The 20,379-nt window shown below is 46.3% G+C and overlaps 1 protein-coding gene across 1 annotated transcript in view; it reads left to right on the forward strand.

The window, feature by feature from the left end:
- The window catches only part of MERTK (MER proto-oncogene, tyrosine kinase), a 108,911-nt gene that overhangs the window by 28,263 nt on the left and 60,269 nt on the right, over positions 1–20,379 (forward strand). Inside the window, exons 3-6 of the mRNA XM_060117144.1 lie at positions 5,379–5,479; positions 7,494–7,667; positions 16,015–16,101; positions 19,842–19,957. Coding sequence (XP_059973127.1) covers positions 5,379–5,479; positions 7,494–7,667; positions 16,015–16,101; positions 19,842–19,957 — 478 coding nt within the window. The remainder of the gene's footprint in view (positions 1–5,378; positions 5,480–7,493; positions 7,668–16,014; positions 16,102–19,841; positions 19,958–20,379) is intronic.

The following is a 20,379-nucleotide window of genomic DNA, read 5'->3' on the forward strand; positions in this document are numbered from 1 at the left end:
TTTTGCAGCTGCTGTCCCCCCACCATGGCTCTCCCCAGGTGGTTCCTGTCTAGACGCTATGGCAGAATCTGTGGTTTCTTTGGTCTTCCCCTGTTCAGATGTTTGACCAAAAGCTGGTGGAATTCTTACACTTTTTTTTAAAGTGCCTGCACATGGTAAAGTAGTCTAACTGTCCAAAAGTTATCTCTTGCATTCCAGCCCCGTTCCTCTTTCCCAGTGGGGAGCTGAGGTGACCCATTTATTGGGTGGCTTTCCAGAGATATTCAGTCCATGAGTCGTGTGTGTGTGTATGTGTGCGTGTGGTGTGTGTGCATGCCCGTGCCAGGCCCCAACATGGTATGTTAATCTAATAGGGTACTACTCATAGCTGTGGTTAAATCAGTACCCAGAGTTCACAATTTTTGTGGCTATGGAAATGCTATTTTCAGCCGAATCATGTAGTCAACTGTAATTACTTCGTACTTGTTGTAGAGCTTTTCGATTTTCCTGAATTTAATAGTTTCCTTGCCTGTTGGTTCGCTGAATTGTCTAAGTTTCAATCGCTCATCCTCCTCCCACTTTTTTTTTTTTTTTTTTTTTTCTTTTTTGCGCTTCGCGGGCCTCTCACTGTTGTGGCCTCTCCCGTTGTGGAGCACAGGCTCCAGACGCGCAGGCCCGGCGGCCATGGCTCACGGGCCCAGCCGCTCCGCGGCATGTGGGATCTTCCCGGACCGGAGCACGAACCCGTGTCCCCTGCATCGGCAGGCAGACTCTCAACCACTGCGCCACCAGGGAAGCCCTCCTCCCACTTTTTAAAGGAAAATATGCATCTCCTCTCAAAATGACCAAATTCTCGGGACTGGTGTTTTTACTTGGAGGTGCCAGTCCTGGAGCCGTCCCTGCCCCTCCAGCCCAGACACGTTGCCCTCCAGGTCTGGGGTCTGGCTGAGTCAACTTTGCTCTCATTTTTGGGAGCCTCGTTCCTGCTGATTTCCAGCGTCTGTTCCCTGGAGCCCAGCTCCCCCCTTCCTGGCTTTACCCTGTCACCTTGGCATGGAGCCCAGCCTCTCCTCACTTGCTGGGCCCTCATGTGTCTGAAAATGCCATGTTTTTCCTACCTCCCCCTTGAGGTAGTTTGGCCAGATACAGAATTTAAAAGGAAAATAATTTCCGGCTGTCATCTTGAAATCATTGCTGTTTCCTTTTCGCTCTCAGAGCTGTTCTTGAGAAGCATGATACGTTTCTGATTCACTCGTAAATTTCCTGCTTTTCTTTTCTCTGGAAGCTTTTGGGGGGTCTCCACTTTGTCTTAGAGGTGTGACATTGCCTGGCGAAGCCCCTTGGTGGGTCTTTTCTCTCTTGCTGTGCTGCCCACCTAGGTGTCAGGTTAGGAAAGACCCGTATCTCCAGTTCTGGACATTTTCTTGAATTATGCCTCCCTCCTCCCCTGTCTGTGTTCTTTCTGGAACTCCTTACTCAGTCATCGTCTGAATGCCTAGGTTGCTATTCTGAGCTCAAAGCCTTTCCTGCTGTTTCTGCGGGGGAGAGGGAGGAGATTGGGGACCAGTCTCCCATCTCCTGTCCCACCCCCCACACTGCCTTCATCCTGGGGGCCTTTACGTGATGTCTAGAAAGCAACAAGAGAATTATTTGTGAAAAACATTTCCTGTGCTATAGGTAAGATGGATCTGGACTTGCTAATGAATGCAGACACGTTGTCTTTTTCACCCAGTGACGCTAGATCCTGCCTGACGCAAATGAGTAAAGACCAAGTTTTGCTCACGTTCCCTTTGCATTCTCCTGCTTTACTCCTAGTCTGAATTTTCCTTGCTGGTTAGTTGAAGGTACTCCTGGACTTTTTTGTGTGGTCTGATTTCTGCTGCCGAAGGTGTGCTGCTCCACAGTTATTTGTGCCTGCTGGTTTCTTGGGTTCCCGGCGTGCTGTGCCTCCCTGGGCTGGGTGCGGTCCCCCTGGGGATGTCCCCTGCCTCCCTCTCTGGCCTTCACTTCCTCTCTGATCCCTGGCTCACTGAGTCATGCAGCAAGCCTGCTACAGCACTGGGGTCCCAGGCCGTGAGCCACAGCCCAATCTTCCGAGGGCGTAGGTGTCCTCAGCCTGTCACATCTCATCGTCTGCTGCATCCAGCCCCTCCCTGAGTCTCGCCTCAAGAAAATGTTGCTTCTTGTAAAGTGAACTTGTGAAATGAGTAGAAAGGGTCCTCTCTTCAGTAGCCGTAACCTTGGTTTCCCTTGGAACTGCTAAGACTAGACTGGTCCGCCGTGGAGCATCTGCAGGAGCTGCTGAAAGCCACGTTGTACCATCCGGCCTCTAGGTGTTACCCACGGCGGGCAGCGCATCATCCTAGACGCCTGCTCCCCTCCCGCTCTCTTCAGCCCCTTCCTGTCACCTTGATATCCTGGCAGATTCTAGGGGAAGCGTCAGCTAGCCCGTTATTTGGAGATATTCGTCCTGTGAGGTCTCTTTCCGTCTTCTCCTGGTGACCTCTAAGCATTGTGACATTCAGCTCCTGCCCTAAAGCATGGAGAGACCGGCCTTTCCTTGACCCCTGCATCCTCCCCAAGTCCAGCAGTCATTCATCAGGTGCATTCCAGAATTATATCGCTCCTACATAGGAATGAGGGGAGACGGGAAGACAGAGTGTTCCCAGTCAATGGGGCACTGCTTAGATTGCACATCAGGAAGTGCAGGGGACAGGGGACAGTCACACTGCTGGATCTGAGCCCGTTAAGGAGGTGATACTAACCCAAGCAGCTCTGGCCCTCGTAGTTCTGACTGATGCCGTTCTTTTTTGTGTGTGTGTGGTATGCGGGCCTCTCACTGTTGTGGCCTCTCCCGTTGCGGAGCACAGGCTCCGCACGCACAGGCTCAGCAGCCATGGCTCACGGGCCCAGCCGCTCCGCAGCATGTGGGATCTTCCCAGACTGGGGCACGAACCCGTGTCCCCTGCATCGTCAGGCGGACCCCCAACCACTGCGCCACCAGGGAAGCCCCCTGATGCCGTTCTTTTTTTTTTTTTTTTTTTTTCTTTTTGCGGTATGCGGGCCTCTCACTGTTGTGGCCTCTCCCGTTGCGGAGCACAGGCTCCGGATGCGCAGGCCCAGCGGCCATGGCTCACGGGCCCAGCCGCTCCGCGGCATATGGGATCCTCCCAGACCGGGGCACGAACCCGTATCCCCTGCATCGGCAGGCAGACTCTTAACCACTTGCGCCACCAGGGAGGCCCCTGATGCCGTTCTTGATGTGTACCTTCGTTACTCTGTTTATCATAGGCTAATAGGGGTCTGCAGAATGGTATTGTTGGGAGAAGCGGTATTTACAGTGTCCAGTGTTGGTTCTGAAAACCGAGGCTTCTGGAGGCCGGGGACCCTTCACTGCCGCCTGTCAGCTCCTGGTGGTGACTGTGCTGTGTTAATAACCCTGGCAACTGCCCCTTCTGACCTTGCCCACCTCCTGGTCTCTTTCAAGCCTTAAGCCTTAGCCCTTGACAGGTTGAGGACAGATTTTATTTTGCTTTGGGATAAACTAGTCATATCGGGGAACAAGCTGCTAGGAAGGCAGGTGGACCCCTCCACGTTTTCCTTCTTTTTTCTTTTTCCTTCATTCACAGTCTTCTTGGTTGTGTCTGATGGGCAGAGAAGAACTCAGTGCTTTGGGGCTAATAAAGGCATCCTCTCCAGGAGAGCATCTGGGAGCATTGCAAAGTGCGCCTCGTTGTCTCACCCCTTCCCACCCCGGCTAAGAGCAGGTTTCACGCCTGTGGTGTAGCTCCCTGTTTGTAAACACATTGGGAAATTGGCAAGCAGGGCTCTGAACCTCTTAGAGCCAAGGCTGCCTGTTTATATAAGATATCTTATGTTCATCCTGTAATAAGAGGGAAACGAAAGGAAAGCAATTGATAATTAAATAATATGAATGTGAATATTTAAATGCTGGGTGTGACCACACCAGGAGAGATTATAATAAAGTCCACAGTGACTTGCACCCAGGCACATGGCAGCTGCAGACGGAGCAGTGCTGTCAGGGATCCATCTTCCAGACGATGACCAAGTCACAGCCAAGTTCCAAACAGGACAAAGGGATACTGGCCCTCCATTTTCATGGTCCTGGGAAATGAGATAGATATTAACACTGGGCAGAATACTTTGTGTGTGTGTACAGTGGGATTAGGTTCTAGTCTCAGAAGGTCATTTGGGGGCTTCCCTGGTGGCACAGTGGTTGAGAGTCCGCCTGCCGATGCAGGGGACGGGGGTTCGTGTCCCGGTCCGGGAAGATCCCACGTGCCGCGGAGCGGCTGGGCCTGTGAGCCATGGCCGATAAGCCTGCGCCATGGAGCCTGCGTTCCGCAACGGGAGAGGCCACAACAGTGAGAGGCCTGCGTACCAAAAAATAAAAACTAAAAAAAAAATTAAGGTCATTTGGGATGTGGAAAAGTCGCCCCTGAAAACCATGTCACCCCTAGTTATTTGTGACCATCCAAAACAACCCCACAAATTTTCAAAATGCCTGGAGGGGTGGTACTCTGATATAGAGAACCCTGGTACAGAGCCTACCATGGAAATCCAGACAAGTGACAATATATGTGTTAGACCAGGTTCTTCAGAGAAACAGAACCAGTAGAGGGGACACACACACACACACACACACACACACACACACACACACACACAAAGAGAGAGCAAGAGAAATTTATTTTAAGGACTGGCTAATGTAATTGTGGGTGCTGCCAACTTTGAAATCTATGGGGTGTCAGTGGGAGGCCCAGGGAAGAGTTGATGTTGCAGCCTTGAGGCCCAGAGGCAGTTTGGAGGCAGAATTTCCTGTTCCTCAGAAGACCTCAGTCTATGCTCATAAGGCATTTAACTGACTACACGAGGCCCACCCAAGTGATGGAGGGTCATCAGCTTTACTTTGAGTCAACTGGTCTGAATATTCATCACACCTGAAAAACACCTTCACAGAAAAATATCTCTACATCTAGAGTAACGTCTGACCAAGTATCTGGGTACTGTGACCGAGCCGTGTTGACACACACTTGACACACATTAGCCATGTTAATCATCACCGCGGAGGACAAAGAAGTTGAAGAATGTTCCATTCCTGGACTTCCCTGGTGGCGCAGTGGTTGAGGGTCCGCCTGCCGATGCAGGGAACATGGGTTCGTGCCCCGGTCCAGGAAGATCCCACATGCCGCGGAGCGGCTGGGCCCGTGAGCCATGGCCGCTGAGCCTGCGCGTGCGGAGCCTGTGCTCCGCAACGGGAGAGGCCACAACAGTGAGAGGCCTGAATACTGAAAAAAAAAAAAAAAAAGAATGTTCCATTCCTATAGTAGGAACTCTAAAGGTCGTCACGATAAATATCTTTGTGTTTCTCCCGGAAGCATTACCAGTGTGCAGCGTTCAGACAATGGGTCGTATATCTGTAAGATGAAAATAAACAACGACGAGATCGTGTCTGACCCCATCTACGTCGAGGTGCAAGGTGAGTCCAGAGGCCACAGGGTGTCCAGTTGCCACAGGGCGGTTTGTTGTAGAGCCTGCATTAATTGCTTCGTGTATAATGCTCCAGAGTTTGGCATGCCCATTTGTTTGTTTGTTTTTTAATTGTTTTTATTGAGGTATAGTTGATTTACAATGTTGTGTTAGTTTCAGGTGTATGGCAAACTGATTCAGTTTATTATATGTGTGTGTGTGTGTGTATATATATAAAGCTGAGGGGCCCCTCAGAGGAGTCTCTTTTTGAGCTTTGCTCAGAGCCCATCCCAGGCTGCAGAGCCAGTGCCACAGGGGTCTGTCCGCATCAGCTAGAGGGGAGGGTTGCTACATTTGCTGCTAACCTGGGAAAACTATTCAGAGGACATTTCACTTGTAAAATCCCAGAAAAAATGCCCAGGGCCGGAATGAGTTAGGTCCAAATGGAGTTTTGCAAAACTTTGAAACATGAAAAAAGAATCCCATTTTACCACTCCCACATCAGTCCTGCTGGGCCCAGATCTGTGAGCTCCCAGTCCCAAAAGGACACAGTTTAAACGTCCGAGACCAGTTAGCTTGATCTGTTAAATTTTTGTCACATGCCCCAAATAAGTACCAACTGGTTTTCTCTGAGCTATTCCCTATGACCCCGGTTCTGGAATCATAGTGGGAGATCTTGGGGTTGTAACTGTGTAAGTCTGTCTATACTCTTTTCATGAGAATGTGCTTGGAGAAGTGTTCAGCCCTGTACAAGTGTACAGATTTTAAAATTTATTATCCCTCACCTGAAAGTCTCACACAACATAGGTTGTCCTCAAAAACAGGCAGACCACACCGTTCAGGATGGCCATCATCCAAAAGTCTACAAATAATAAACACTGGAGAGGGTGTGGAGAAAAGGGTACCCTCGTATACTGTTGGTGGGAATGTAAATTGATGCAACCAATATGGAGGTTCCTTAAAAACTAAAAATAGAGTTACCATATGATCCAGCAGTCTCACTCCTGGGCATATATCTGGAAAAGACAAAAAGTTTAATTTGAAAAGATACATGCACCCCAATGTTCACAGCAGTACTATTTACAATTGCCAAGACATGGAAGGAACCTAAGTGTCCATCAACAGATGAATGGACAAAGAAGATGTGGTGTATATACTGGAATATTACTCAGCCATAAAAAGAATGAAATATTGCCATTTGTAGCCACATGGATGGGCCTAGAGATTATCATAGAAGTAAAGTAAGTCAGACCGAGAAGGACAAATATCATATGACACCACTGATATGTGGAATCTAAAAAAATGATACAAAGGAACTTATTTACAAAACAGAACCAGACTCACAGACATAGAAAACAAACTTACGGTTACCAAAGGGGAGAGAAGGGAAGGGATAAACTAGGAGTTTGGGGTTAGCATATACACACTACTGTATATAAAATAGATAAACAACAAGGACCTCCTGAATAGCACAATATAGTTGATATTGAACTATATTCAGTATCTTGTACTAACCTATAATGGAAAAGAATCTGAAAAAGAATATATTTTTATATATGTATAACTGAATTACTCTGCCGTACACCTGAAACTAATACAACACTGTAAATCAAGTATACTGAAATTTTAAAAAGAAAAAGAAAATGGGTGGACTCTTATGTGGCTTTGTTTTCACTTTGTGTTTATTGGTAAGGAATCCTGAAAACCTGCCAGCCTTTCCCAGGAGTTTGAGCAACACCTAATTTCAGAACTGCCAGGCCTCCCTTCTGAGAAAAGCCGTTCTGAATCACCATTTCTCCTTTGGGAAAGTGTCCTAGAAAACCGGCTAGAGCTAGGCTGGCAGGAATTAGCCTGTTTGTTCTTTCTTACCCAACTTCAGGGAGATAAAAACTGGCCGTTTCAGACCTGGGTGGTGGACAGAGAAAGCTCCTGCTGCCAAGCTGCGGTGTGGTTTCCATTCCCCCGGGGGCTGTGCCTTGGCCTGTGGATCTAAAAGCTTCTTTCGCTCACCTCTTCCTCTGCAGGACTTCCTCACTTTACGAGGCAGCCCGAGAGCATGAATGTCACCAGAAATACAGCCTTCAACCTCACCTGTCAGGCTGTGGGCCCGCCTGAGCCCGTCAACATCTTCTGGGTTCAGAACAGCAGCCGTGTCAATGAACTTCCAGAAAAATCCCCCTCCGTTCTGACCGTTCCTGGTGAGTCTGAGTTGTGGGATTTCCTTGCTGTTTGCCCTGGAATGGGGGAAGGGAGCAGAAGTTTGATGAGCGCTGCTGTGCTCGGCAGCAGGTAGTCGAGGCGGATAAAACCGCAGGTGAGGCAGCTGAGGGTAGGGGCCGGGTGGAGGGGGAGGCAGGTGGGAATCTCGGGGGTCAGAGGTCACAGGGCAGGACGGGAGCGTGGGGATATGCCCACCACGGGTGTCTGTGGTTAAGTTGGCGAAGTGGCCAGAGTGCTTGAGCCTGGGCGGCGGGAGCCCTGCTCACGTCTTCCGTGGCAGCTGTGTTGCATTTCAGGAACCATTGACGGGACGGCCTCAGCGAGGTTTGGCGGCAAGGAAAGTGCATTGGCCACGGGCTTGGCTGTGGGAGGGTTGAGTCACTGTGAGGCCGTGGCTGCCCTGATGGTCAGCGGTCATCTGATTTCCCTCGGAATGGGCGTGCCCCGGCTTCCTCGCCGCGCTCCTCCGACAGTGCTCTCGGGGTCAGCGCCACTGACGTCTCTGTGCTGCTGAATCCGGTGGGCTCCTCTTTGGCTCCTGTCACTGCATCTTCCAGCAACATCTGGCAAGGTTACCACCCCCGATCCTTCCTTTTTTCACACACTCAACAAACGTTCTGAAGGATGCTGCCCGCCAGAGGTGACCTTCAGGAAGCCCTGTCTTCCTGGCTTCCTTCCTGCCTCCCGACTCGTCCTCTTCCCTTGACAGCAGTTCTGAATGTGGGAGGGTGCCCTAGGGCTCAGTCCTGGACGCACCTCTGAGAGTTCCTTTGGGCCCCTGGCTTCACGACCATCTGTGTGATGACAGCCTTGAACGTCGTATCTCCAGCTCAGACCTCCCTCCTGAGCTTCAAGCTCCTTGCTTGTCATTTCCACTTACTGGATATGGAAGCATCTTAAAATGAAACTCTTGATTTCCCCCCAAGACTTGCTTTGCCCCAGAGTTCCCCATCTTAGTAAATGATATCACCATTTGCCCATCCTTCCTTCCTTCTCCTTTTCCACATTGAATGCATCAGCAGGTTGTCCGTTCTGCTCCGACAGTACATCTCAAATCTGTCTCTTCTCTGTCTCTGCTGCAGTGCCCTGGTCCACGTCACTGCCAGCTCTTGCCAACAGCACTGCAGTAACTTCCTAACTGGTCTCTTTGCTTCTAGCCTTGTCCCCACTCTCGTCCTCAATGGCAGTTTGTGTCCCCTGCCTGCTGGAACCCTTCAGGGGCTTCCCATTATCTTTGACTGGCACTCAGAGTCTGTCCTGCCCCTGCTCATAGGACCTGCGTGCTCTGGTTCCCGCTCAACTCTCCAGCGCAAACCCATCCCACTCTTTCCCTGCTTATTAAGCACCACTGTCTTTCATTTTCTCAGAAACGTCACCCTTCTCGCTGCCTCAGGACCTTTGCACTTGCTTTCTGTCTGCTTGCAGTGTTGTTCCATCTGCTCTTCATCCCATGACACATCTCAAACATCACTTTTGCACAGAAGTCTTTCCTGGTCATTCTTTTAGTTCCTCCCCACTCCTTTATTGACTCCAGGCATGTATTCTTGTGGACTTCCTTCATTGCACTGGTCACAGTCTGCCGTTTCCCTGTTTATTTGTTTAGCTGCTTGTCTGTCTTCTTAGAGAATGTATACTCAGTAAGAACAAGGACTTTGTCTCTCCCAAGGCAGTGCCTAACTCATGGTAATTATCACTGAATATTTACGCTGAGTGGACCAGCAAGTGAATGCCAACCTGAGGTATTGTTTCTGAATCACTTTTCTTACTCCTGACTCCGCGAGGAATGTTATGATTGTCTCTGCCTTCATCTGAGTTTTCTTTGAGTTTCTCCAAGGAATTGATCGTCGAGTAACTTATTTGTTCAAAACTAATTAAAAAAAATACATTCCTCCCTCTGTAGGATGATTGCTTTGAAGTCCCATAAAGGAGGATTTATGGGGCATACAATGAAATATGTAGTTTAAATTGACATACAGTTAAATGCCTAGCAATTAAGTGCACAACTCAGTGAGTCATGATGAATGTAGACACTCACGTAACCACCACTTCAATCAAGATATAGAACATTGCTGTCACCCCAGGAAGTTCCCTCTTGTTCCCTTCAGGTCAGCCCCTACCTCCCGTAGGTAACCTTGTTCTGATGTCTATTATCATAGATTAATTTTGCCTATTCTTGAAATTTAAATTAATGAAATCATGAGGTGTCTATTTTTTTGCGTCAGGCCTCTACATCTTTTGAGATGATCTATGGTTTTTCTCCTTTCTTCTCTTCGTATGGCAAATTACATTGATTTGATTTTCAAATGTTAAACCAATGTCGCATTCCTGGGCTAAACTCTGCTTGGTCATGATGGGTTGTGGTAGTTTCCATTTGCTAATATTTAGTTAAAGATTTTTGCATTTATGCTCATTCTGGGGTCACACCAACTGCGTGTGTACTGCAAGTCAGTTCTGATCTTAATTATTAGCAGTTAGTGCAGACCCCATGGGTTAAAGACAATGTCTGCCACAAGCCTGCCCTCACCTCAGCTGCCAGCCACAAGTCTCAAGGGGGTCCCTAATCCACCTGCACTTCTTACTGACTGGCTGTAAACTTAAGAGGTTTCTTTGACCCCCTTGGGTTCAGTAATTTGCCAGAACAACTCACAGAATTCAGGAGAGTTCTATACTTGTGACTATAGTTTTTTTTTTTTTTTTTTACAAAGGATACACATAGGATGAAGTCTGGGAGGGTCCCAAATGCAGAGCTTTCATGCCCTTCCCTGCCCTGATGTGTGGAATCAAGGTGTGTCACCTCCTGGCACATCAGTGTGTTCACGGAACAAGAAACTACTAAGCTTTGGGGTCCAGAATTTTTATTGGGGTTTCACTGCATGGGTATAACTGATTAAAGCATCAACCATGTGATGGAACATGATCTCCAGACCTCCCTCTCTTCCCTAGAGAACAGGAGTTCAGGCTAATATCCCGTGGATCAAAGTCCCAACCCTCCCATCACAGGATTTAGTCATTCTGGTGACCAGTCCCCATCCTGAAGTTATCTAGGGGCCCATCCTGAGTCACCTTGTTAGTGTAACAAAGCCACTCCTCTAACTCAGGAACTAACAAGGGACAAAAGCTAGTCAGACTTTATCATACAACAATGTTCATGAAGGAAATTATTTTATAATTTTGTTTTTGTTTCTGTTTTGTATTGGTAATGTCCATTTTGGTATCTGGGTATTGTTGACCTAATAAAACATAGTTGGAAATGTTCCCATCTCTTTCCTGAAAGAGCTTGGTAGCATTGATATTATTTTGGAAAGATGTGTGTGAAGTTCAGTGGAGGCTGTAACCTCTTGTGTTTTGGATGCTATATTTTTGGTAATGCAGTTTGCATTACCTTTTTTTTTTTTTTTTAGCTGTGTTGGGTCTTCGTTGCTGTGCACGGGCTTTATCTAGTTGTGTCGAGCAGTTGTGGCACGTGCGCTCAGTAGTCGTCGCTCGTGGGCTGTAGGGCGCAGGCTCAGTAGTTGTGGCTCACCGGCTTAGTTGCTCTGCAGCATGTGGGATCTTCCTTGACCAGGGCTCAAACCCGTGTCCCCTGCATTGGCAGGCAGATTCTTAGCCACTGCGCCACCAGGGAAGCCCTGCATTACCTTTTTTTTCTTTTCTTTTTTTTTTTGCGGTATGCGGGCCTCTCACTGTTGTGGCCTCTCCCGTTGCGGAGCACAGGCTCCGGACGCGCAGGCTCAGCGGCCATGGCTCACGGGCCCAGCCGCTCCGCGGCATGTGAGATCTTCCCGGACCAGGGCACGAACCCGTATCCCCTGCATCGGCAGGCGGACTCTCAACCACTGCGCCACCAGGGAAGCCCTAACCACTCCCTTGTTGAACGTTCAGGTGGTTTTAATTTTTTGGGGGTCACTGATGCAGACATCTTTGTACCCATATGTATTCCTCTTCCATGACTGTCATCCCTTCCCACCACATGGAAGCACACCCATCTGCTTGTCTGCCTCCCCCATGTTATTAATCAGTGTGATTATTACATATTAATCATTCATTAGTTTAACCCCATTACCCAGCACATTGCCCGGCACATCAGAACTGTGTGAGTGAATGAATGAACAACTGAATGAATTTCAAACAGTTCCTGAGTCTTACGTCCTTTCACTGGGACAGAGACATAGTGATGGTGAAGTAACTTGTATTCATGTCACTAGTTTTGCGTTTAAAACTCTTTCTTACCTCTTTTCTCATTTATACCTCTAGTGAGTTCTGTGAAATGGGTAGAACAGGATTTTTTTACATCCATTTTGCAGCCTCAAAGGGCTTAAAGAAGTCCAGGGAGAGAGGGCCTGGGGCGTAGGCTTCTTATGCAGACCTTGCTCTGGGCACATCAAGGCACACCAAATCAGCTATGGCGGACTGTCCCCAAACGCCAAACTTTGTAGCACTCTGAAAGAACTACATACAAACTTATTCTTTTTTTTTTTTAATCTTTTTCTTCCTGTTTTTCTGAGGTATAACTGACATACAGCACTGTATAAGTTTAAGGTGTATAGCATAATGATTTGACTTACACACATTATGAGGTGATTGCTACAACGTTTAGTGAACATCCATCATTTCGTATAGATACAAAATATTTCCTTGTAATGAGAACTCTTAGGATTTATTCTCTTAACAACTTTCATATATAACATACAGTAGTGGTAATTAATCATGTTGTACATCGCATACCTAATATTTATTTACCTTATAACTGGAAGTTTGCACCTTTTAATCACCTTCATCCAAATCCCCCCTCTCCTCCTCTGATCTCTTTTTCTATGAATATGTTTGTTTTGAAGTATAATTGACCTACAACATTATGTTAGTTCCTGGTGCACAACATAGTAATTTGATATTTACGTACATTACAAAATGATCACTGTGAAACTATGTCGTTGCCATCTGTCACCATACAAAGACACGACAGTATTGTTGACTGTATTCCACGTGCTGTACATTTCATCCCCATGACTCATTTATTTTGTAACTGGAAGTTTATACAAATTTATTCTTATTTGCATTTGTTTTTAATTTTGAGGACGCTTTAGTGTGATACCTGAGCCCCTCCCAGTAAGAGGAGGTCATGTTTAGGGAACTAGGTGCCGAGGCTGTGCTGACCCAAGATGCCTCTGGGGCCCTTTGTGCCCATGCAGTGCCTCCCATGCTGATGTAAATAAAATCTGAATGTTTGCAGGTAGGCCCCCTGCTATCTTGGAATTAACCCTGAAGTAAACTTTTCCCATCCCTTCTACCGAGAGGATGCGGAGTAGGGAAGTGGTTTACAGAGCCCTGATTGTTGAGACATGTTTGAACAGGAAGGTCATACGCTCTTCCCTCTTGATGCCAGTTTGGGGTTTTTTTTCCCTCTGTGATGTAAGTGCTGTCTTCAAGAACCATGAGCGAAGAAGTACTTTGTCTAAAGGGCATTATTCTGAGTCAACAAAGCCAATCTCAAAGGTTACATGCAAAATGTACTTGGCGGCTGTCCTTGGAAGGCTCTTGAAGGGACCTCTGTTTGAAATGTTTTCCAGCTGTGATTTCCTTTCTGGACAATCTGAGCCTAATTCAATCTGTGGCCCCTTTCTCCTCTCCAGACTTTTGTCAGAAGGCAAACTACCCGCATATGGCTCCCCACAATCATATAGATGGTTTTGCTGGTTTGGGCTGAGACTTTTACTGAATTGTAAATAAATGATCCTGTTGGTACAGGGGGGAAAAAAAGAAAAAGGTTACATGCTATGTAATTCCATTTAGACAACATTCTCTTTTTTTTTTTTTAATTTTTGAATTTTATTTTATTTATTTTTTTTATCCAGCAGGTTCTTATTAGTTATCTATTTTATACATATTAGTGTATATATGACAATCCCAATCTCCCAATTCATCCCACCACCACTTTCCCCCCTTGGTGTCCATACGTAAATGACAACTTATAGTGATGGTGTACACATGAGCTCCTGCCAGATGTTAGGTTGGGGGAAGGATGTTCGTAAAAAGGGTGGCACGGGGGAGCTTCTTTTTGGTGATGGAACAGTTCTCCATCTGTACACAAATCTGTACCTGTAATAAAATTTCATAGAAATCCCCCCACACACACACACACAAAATAAAACGACCAGAAGCTGGTGAAATCTGAATAAGGTCTGTATTTTAGTTAATAGCATTGTACCAGGGACTTCCTTGGCAGTCCAGTGGTTAAGACTCTGCACTTCCACTACAGGGGGGCGGGTTCGATCCCTGGTGGGGGAACTAAGATCCCACAGGCCACAAGATGCGGCCAAAAAAAAAAAAACAAACGTATTAATCATACCAAAGTCTTAACCACTGGACCACTAGGAAAGTCCCAAAGCAAACCTCTTTATCTCACTGAAATGTCCCTTCAGTAAGTGTAAGCCTGAAACTAGCACATAGCTGATTATTCTGTTATCTCTGGAAATTCCGGATACATCATTACTAACTAAAGTCAATAGTTTATTCAGATTTCCTTAGTTTTTACCTAATGTCCTTCTACTGTTCCAGGATTTAGTTGTTATGTCTGCCTAAGGCGCCTCTTGGTTGTGACAATTTCTCAAACTTCCCTTGTTTTTAATGACCTGGACAGTTTTGAGGAGTACTGGTCAGGTTTTTTGTAGAATGTCCCACAGTTTGGACCTGTCTGATGTTTTTGGTCATTTTTCTTATGATTAGATTTGGGTTATATGTTTTGGAGGAGGAAGACCATAGAGCAGGAGAAGTGCCATTCTCATCACATCATATCAAGGGTACATTCTGTCAACACGACTTACCATTGTTGGTCTTGACCTTGACCATCTGGCTGAGCTAGATGTTTGTCAGTTTCTCACTCAAAAATTTTCCTTTCATTCCCCTTTCCATACTGTCCTCTTTGGAAGGAAATCACTTTGTGCAGCCCGTGCTTAAGGAGTCAGGAGTGATGCGCCTCTTTGGGAACAGAACATCTGTATAAAAATCATTTGGAATTCCTCTGCATGGGGGATTTGTCTCTTCTCCCCCTTTCATTTAATCATTTGTTTATATCAATATAGACTCATGGATATTTGTTTTATACTTTGGGTTACAATTTAATGCTACTTTATTTTCTTGCTCAAATTGTCCCAGCTTTGGCCATTGGGAGTTCCTTCAGCTGGATCCTGTGTCTCTTTGCCGTACCCCCATCCGCGCGTGTGTGTGTGTGTGTGTGTGTGTGTGTGGTGTATGCTGTTTGTGTTATATTTTGCTTCAGGCTCATCATATATGTTTTCTGCTCCAACCTAACAATCAGCCATTTCTCCGAGGAGCTCTGGTTCCTTTCACTGGAGAATAGTATTATAAGAAACCAAGATCTGGATTACCTCTCTTACTTTCTCCTTAAAATTAACGTCAGCTAATTTTTTTCATTTCCAAGATGTCTTCAGACCTCTGAAATAATAGAATTTTCTTCATTCAGCACCAGTGTCTTTTCTTCAAGTAATTAATAATGATGCCTTGTGTTTATATCATTCCTTATGAATACATTGATTTTTACTATTAAAAAAGGATTCATTACAACAGATCACCTGAAATTTTTAAAACTGTAACTTTTATCCTTCTGTTTCTGGTACCCTGACATGTCCATACTGTGTCGTGGAGTGTACAGGGTTCTAAGCAGGAGATTGTCTGGGTGAGCCTCAGAAACCACTTTTCTTGATTTGGGGGCCAGTGATTCCCATACCTCCTTGCAGAAATTTTAAAACTAAATGATATGCTTTGTTACCTAATGTTTCATCATCGGGGAAAATAAAGGCTTTTAATGAATTACAGCTGCCTTCTTTTAAAAAAATTTTTTTAACATCTTTATTGGAGTATAATTGCTTTACAGTGGTGTGTTAGTTTCTCCTTTATAACAAAGTGAATCAGCTATACATATACATATGTTCCCATATCTCTTCCCTCTTGCGTCTCCCTCCCACCCTCCCTATCCCACCCCTCTAGGTGGTCACAGAGCACCGTGTTGATCTCCCTGTGCTATGCGGCTGCTTCCCACTAGCTATCAGTTTTACATTTGGTAGTGTATATATGTCCATGCCACTCTCTCACAGCTGCCTTTTAAGCCCATGGTTGCCTTGCTTCTGGTACATAAGGTTTAATCCTAGGTTTGTTTTTCAAACACCAACACGTATTTTTAATTAACGTTGCATTTATGGCTTGAAGCAGTGAACCAAGAAGTAAAAGGATGCTGAAAACCCCATAGGATTCTGATAAACAGAAGCCTGTCTCTCTGCAGCTGGTCTCACGGCTCTCCTTCCCCTCCAGGTCTGACTGAGACCGCGATCTTCAGTTGTGAGGCCCACAATGACAAAGGGCTGACCGTGTCCAAGGGCGTGCAGATCAACATCAAAGGTAAGCGGCAGGGTGGAGTCCCCCCTGCATGTTCCGGGGGTTAGGGGGTGCAGTGTGAGCTCTGCAGCCAGCCACCTGGGATCGAGTCCTGGCTTCCCTTTGTGACCTTGGACAAGTCACTTAACCTTTCTGCCTTCAGTGTTCCCCTGTGTAAAATGGGGATAATTACAGAACCTACCTCCTCTTGAAGGTTCAATGAGATAATACAAGTCAAAGTACTCATAACAGGGCCTGACACTTGTCTTTGATCAACATTAGCTAGTTTAGTTCTGCTCAGATGGAGAAGAAAATTGTCTGAAATGCTGACCCTGGATCATCTTAGCTTCTATTTTCACTTTTTCCTTTTCTACCCTGAACTAGTCCCCATTACTCCTTGAAGAGCCCCCAGGGTGGGCGCAGCTTGGGGCACTGATCTGGGGATGCCCTGAGGATGGGCTCTGTCCTTCCCTGGGCATCTGGGGCTGAAGCAAGTCTCCACCAGCAGCTGTCCTGAGGAAGGAGAATGTCAGAGTCACTCTTCTTCTGGGGGCACAGGGCTCCTGTCCCTCTTTCTCCTAACCTCCTCCACCCCCCTTGCTTCCTCTGAGCTGGGATATAACAGGATGAAAGGCACATGTTTGAAACCTCCCCCAAGCTGGTGGAGACATTCCAATCCAATTATCTGCCATTGGATTGGACAATCCAAACCAATCATCAGATTCCTCCTCCTTTTGTGGGATGAAAGGTATTTGAACCTGAAACTTGAAAGGAAAGGAAAACCTACTGTTTTTTTATCCCTTTCAACTCATCTCCCTTAACCTTCCTCATAGAAATTCAGGGAAATGGTATGTTTTAGTATTTGTTCTTAATTTGTTTTTAATTAATTACTTTATTTTTATTGAAGCATAATTGATTCACAATGTTGTGTTAATTACTGCTGTATAGCAGTGATTCATTTATACATATATATATATATATATTCTGTTTTTAATATTCTTTTCCATTGTGGTTTATCATAGGATATTGAATATAGTTCCCTGTGCTCTACAGTAGGACCTTGTTGTTTATCCGTTCTATATGTAAAAGCTTACATCTGCTAACCCCAGCCTCCCATTGCATCCCTCCCCCAACCCCCTCCCCCTTGGTGACCACCAGTCTGTTCTCTATGTTATTTGTTCTTAATTTAAATATTGAGAGGCAATATTGAGTTCATATTCCTTTTGGTCTTATCCTTGGGGAAATAATAGAGGGGAAACAGCAGAATGTGTTTAATAATGAGTTAAACGGTGGGTAATGCACGGCAGGAGACTCAAAATTACAAAAAACATAATTTTTTTTTAAACTGATGTAATAGTTTTGCTTTTATTTATTTATTTATTTTTACATCTTTATTGGAGTATAATTGCTTCACAATGGTGTGTTAGTTTCTGCTTTATAACAAAGTGAATCAGTGACAAAGCGAGAGAGAGGCATGGACATATATACACTACCAAACGTAAGGTAGATAGCTAGTGGGAAGCAAAAGACATACTTTTTAAAGGTGCTGATGTTTAGTTTCAGCAAATCAACTAGAAGAGGCTATGAGAGGGCATTTTTGAAAAGTTCATTGGAAGAAAACAAAATGAGCAAACTGAAAGTTACTAGGAGAGGAACTGAACAACTTCCTTCCTTCATTATGAATTCCATTATTACAATTTTCAAAAGAAATGTTGAGAATTTCAGGAATTCACGCGTGGGCATAAATTTATAAAGACATTTTCATAAAATATCAACATCTTAAAGTTTAAAAAATCCATAAAATGAGAAGCACTTCCTGAATTTTATGCTTCAGACAGAATCTCAACTAGGACTTTATTTTAATAAAGCCTATTTCCAAGCCTTATGTTTTGGGCTTTCATTGATTTAAGCATGTATATCAAAGCAACCCAAACTCCCTGCTCATCTGTTATCAACTGAGGTATACGTGGCCAAACTTTGATCTGGAAAGGCAGATACTCTATTGAGGGAAGTGAGTCAAACGAAACACTGACTCTTTCCCATTCATCAGTCTGTGTGTCTCCTGGTAAAACTGCAACTCCTGAATACCGTACCCAGTGAGCGCTTAACGTGGTCCCAACCTTCCTTCCCTCTCATCCCCTGCGCATCCTGTCCTCGCCTTTACCACCAGCGCACCTCCCCCAGACCTCGTGCACACGTTACCGCATTTCATCCTCACCCCGGCCCGTGGAGCAGTGTGGTCACTCCCCGCCCTTAATAGAAGCGGGAGCTGAGTTTAGAGAGGGCATTGAACTGTGCCGTGGGCCATGCAGCTGGCTAAGTGGTGGCCACACTCCCCAGCCCCTGCTGGTACTCACGCTGGTCTGCTTGCTGCCCCTGCAACCAGCTTCCAGTGTCCTGTTGAGGGACACTAGTGCTGGAGTCAGGCAGACTCGAGTTCAAGTCCCCATTCTGCTGCTTATGGGCTCTGTGAGCTTTGTCAAGTTTTTAACTTCTCTGGTCCTCAGTTTCCTCATCCGTCAGTGGGGATCGTAAGACTGCTTCTCTGATAGGGTTCTTCCTATCAGATTAGTCATGTTTAATGAAGTCCATAGGTTCCTGGCACAGAGTAAGCACTCAAAAACATTAGTCATCATTTTGGATTATAAGTGCGGTTATTACTGTTAATTAAGAGTTAAATGTATGGGAATTTTCTGGTGGTCCAGCGGTTAGAACTTCGCGCTTTCACTGCTGAGGGTGAGGGTTCCATCCCTGGTCCGGGAACAAAGATCCCGTGCGGCACGGCCAAAATAAATAAATAAAAATAATACTGATTCACAGATTTTAATATAGATTTCTTTTTTAAAAAAGAGTTAAATAGGGCTTCCCTGGTGGCGCAGTGGTTGAGAGTCCGCCTGCCGATGCAGGGGACATGGGTTCGTGCCCCGGTCCGGGAAGATCCCACATGCCTCGGAGCGGCTAGGCCCGTGAGCCATGGCTGTGCATCTGGAGCCTGTGCTCCACAATGGAAGAGGCCACAACAGTGAGAGGCCCACCTACTGCAAAAAAAAAAAAAAAAAAGAGTTAAATATAGCACAAGAAACTAAAACCCTCAACTTCAGATCCTTGTTGGATTCTAATGTAAATATCTATCCATGTCCCACCTGTGGCTGAGGTCATTGCACGTTCATTACAGTATGCCCTCCCCTCCCCGCAAGTAGATGCACTTGGGTCTTTTGCTTGAGCTGACTCTCCCTCATTTCCTCGGCCTGGAAAGCTTCCTTCCTCCACCACACACACGCATATGCATGCACGCATGCACACACATGCCTGTTCCCATGGTACCCCTCTTTTCTCAGCACAAAGCACTCACCCTCAATTAATGTGGGTCTCCCCAACGCAGCCTTTAGCTCCACAAGGGCAGCGCCATGGCCTTTCACCCCCATTGAGAGCACCAGCGCCCAGTGACGCCCCCACATACAGTAGCAGGAAACGGATGTCTCCCCATCCTCGTCCAGCTAGAAGTTCTCACTTCATCAGGGGGCAGGAAAGTAGGTCTACATCCCACGTCTCTGGCCCTGGCCGAGCCATCCTGTCACTGCAAGACTTCTCCGTAGGCTAATACCATTACCCTTAGGCGTACGATGGCTCCCCTTTAAAACTTGTGTTTAATATTCCCAGTCTCAAGAAACAGAAGTAGGCTTGGTATTAATGCATTTGTTTGGTAGCTGTGGCCTCCTGTGGTTTATAATTGTGTCTGTGGTGTGTCTTTGTTTTTTACATAGCAATTCCCTCCCCGCCAACTGAAGTCAGGGTCCGCAACAGAACCGCACACAGCATCCTGATCTCCTGGGTCCCCGGTTTTGACGGATACTCCCCGTTCAGTGACTGCAACATTCAGGTGAACTTCCGTAATGAAAAGAAGTAGCTGTTTGGTGCTCAGTGGGTCTGCCTGATTTTTCTTCCTCCGGAGGATGGGCGCTGAGATCATGTCAACACGCCCGTGCAGAATCCCTTGACCTTCCCCCTGATCAGCATCCACTGGGCATGCACCATTTTACGACGTTCTGGCCCCGCCCCTCCCCACGCCCCCACGATACTGCCTCCGTCCTGTGCGTGGTCCAGGGCCAACCGGAAGAGAAACATGTTTCCAAGATAGAACGTCATGAGACCAGGGAGAATTCATTTTTAAGATACAAAACCCCATCTGGCTTGTAACCAGGAGTCCAAGAAGCCAGGTCCCCTGCAGCCTGGCTTCTCCTGGGTTGGTGGCCATGAAGGACAGAAGGGCAAGCACAAGGTGGATCATCTTCACGACTGAAC

The sequence above is a fragment of the Mesoplodon densirostris genome, chromosome 14 (genome assembly GCF_025265405.1).
Source record: "Mesoplodon densirostris isolate mMesDen1 chromosome 14, mMesDen1 primary haplotype, whole genome shotgun sequence".
In the NCBI taxonomy this organism is placed as follows: Eukaryota; Metazoa; Chordata; class Mammalia; order Artiodactyla; family Ziphiidae; genus Mesoplodon; species Mesoplodon densirostris.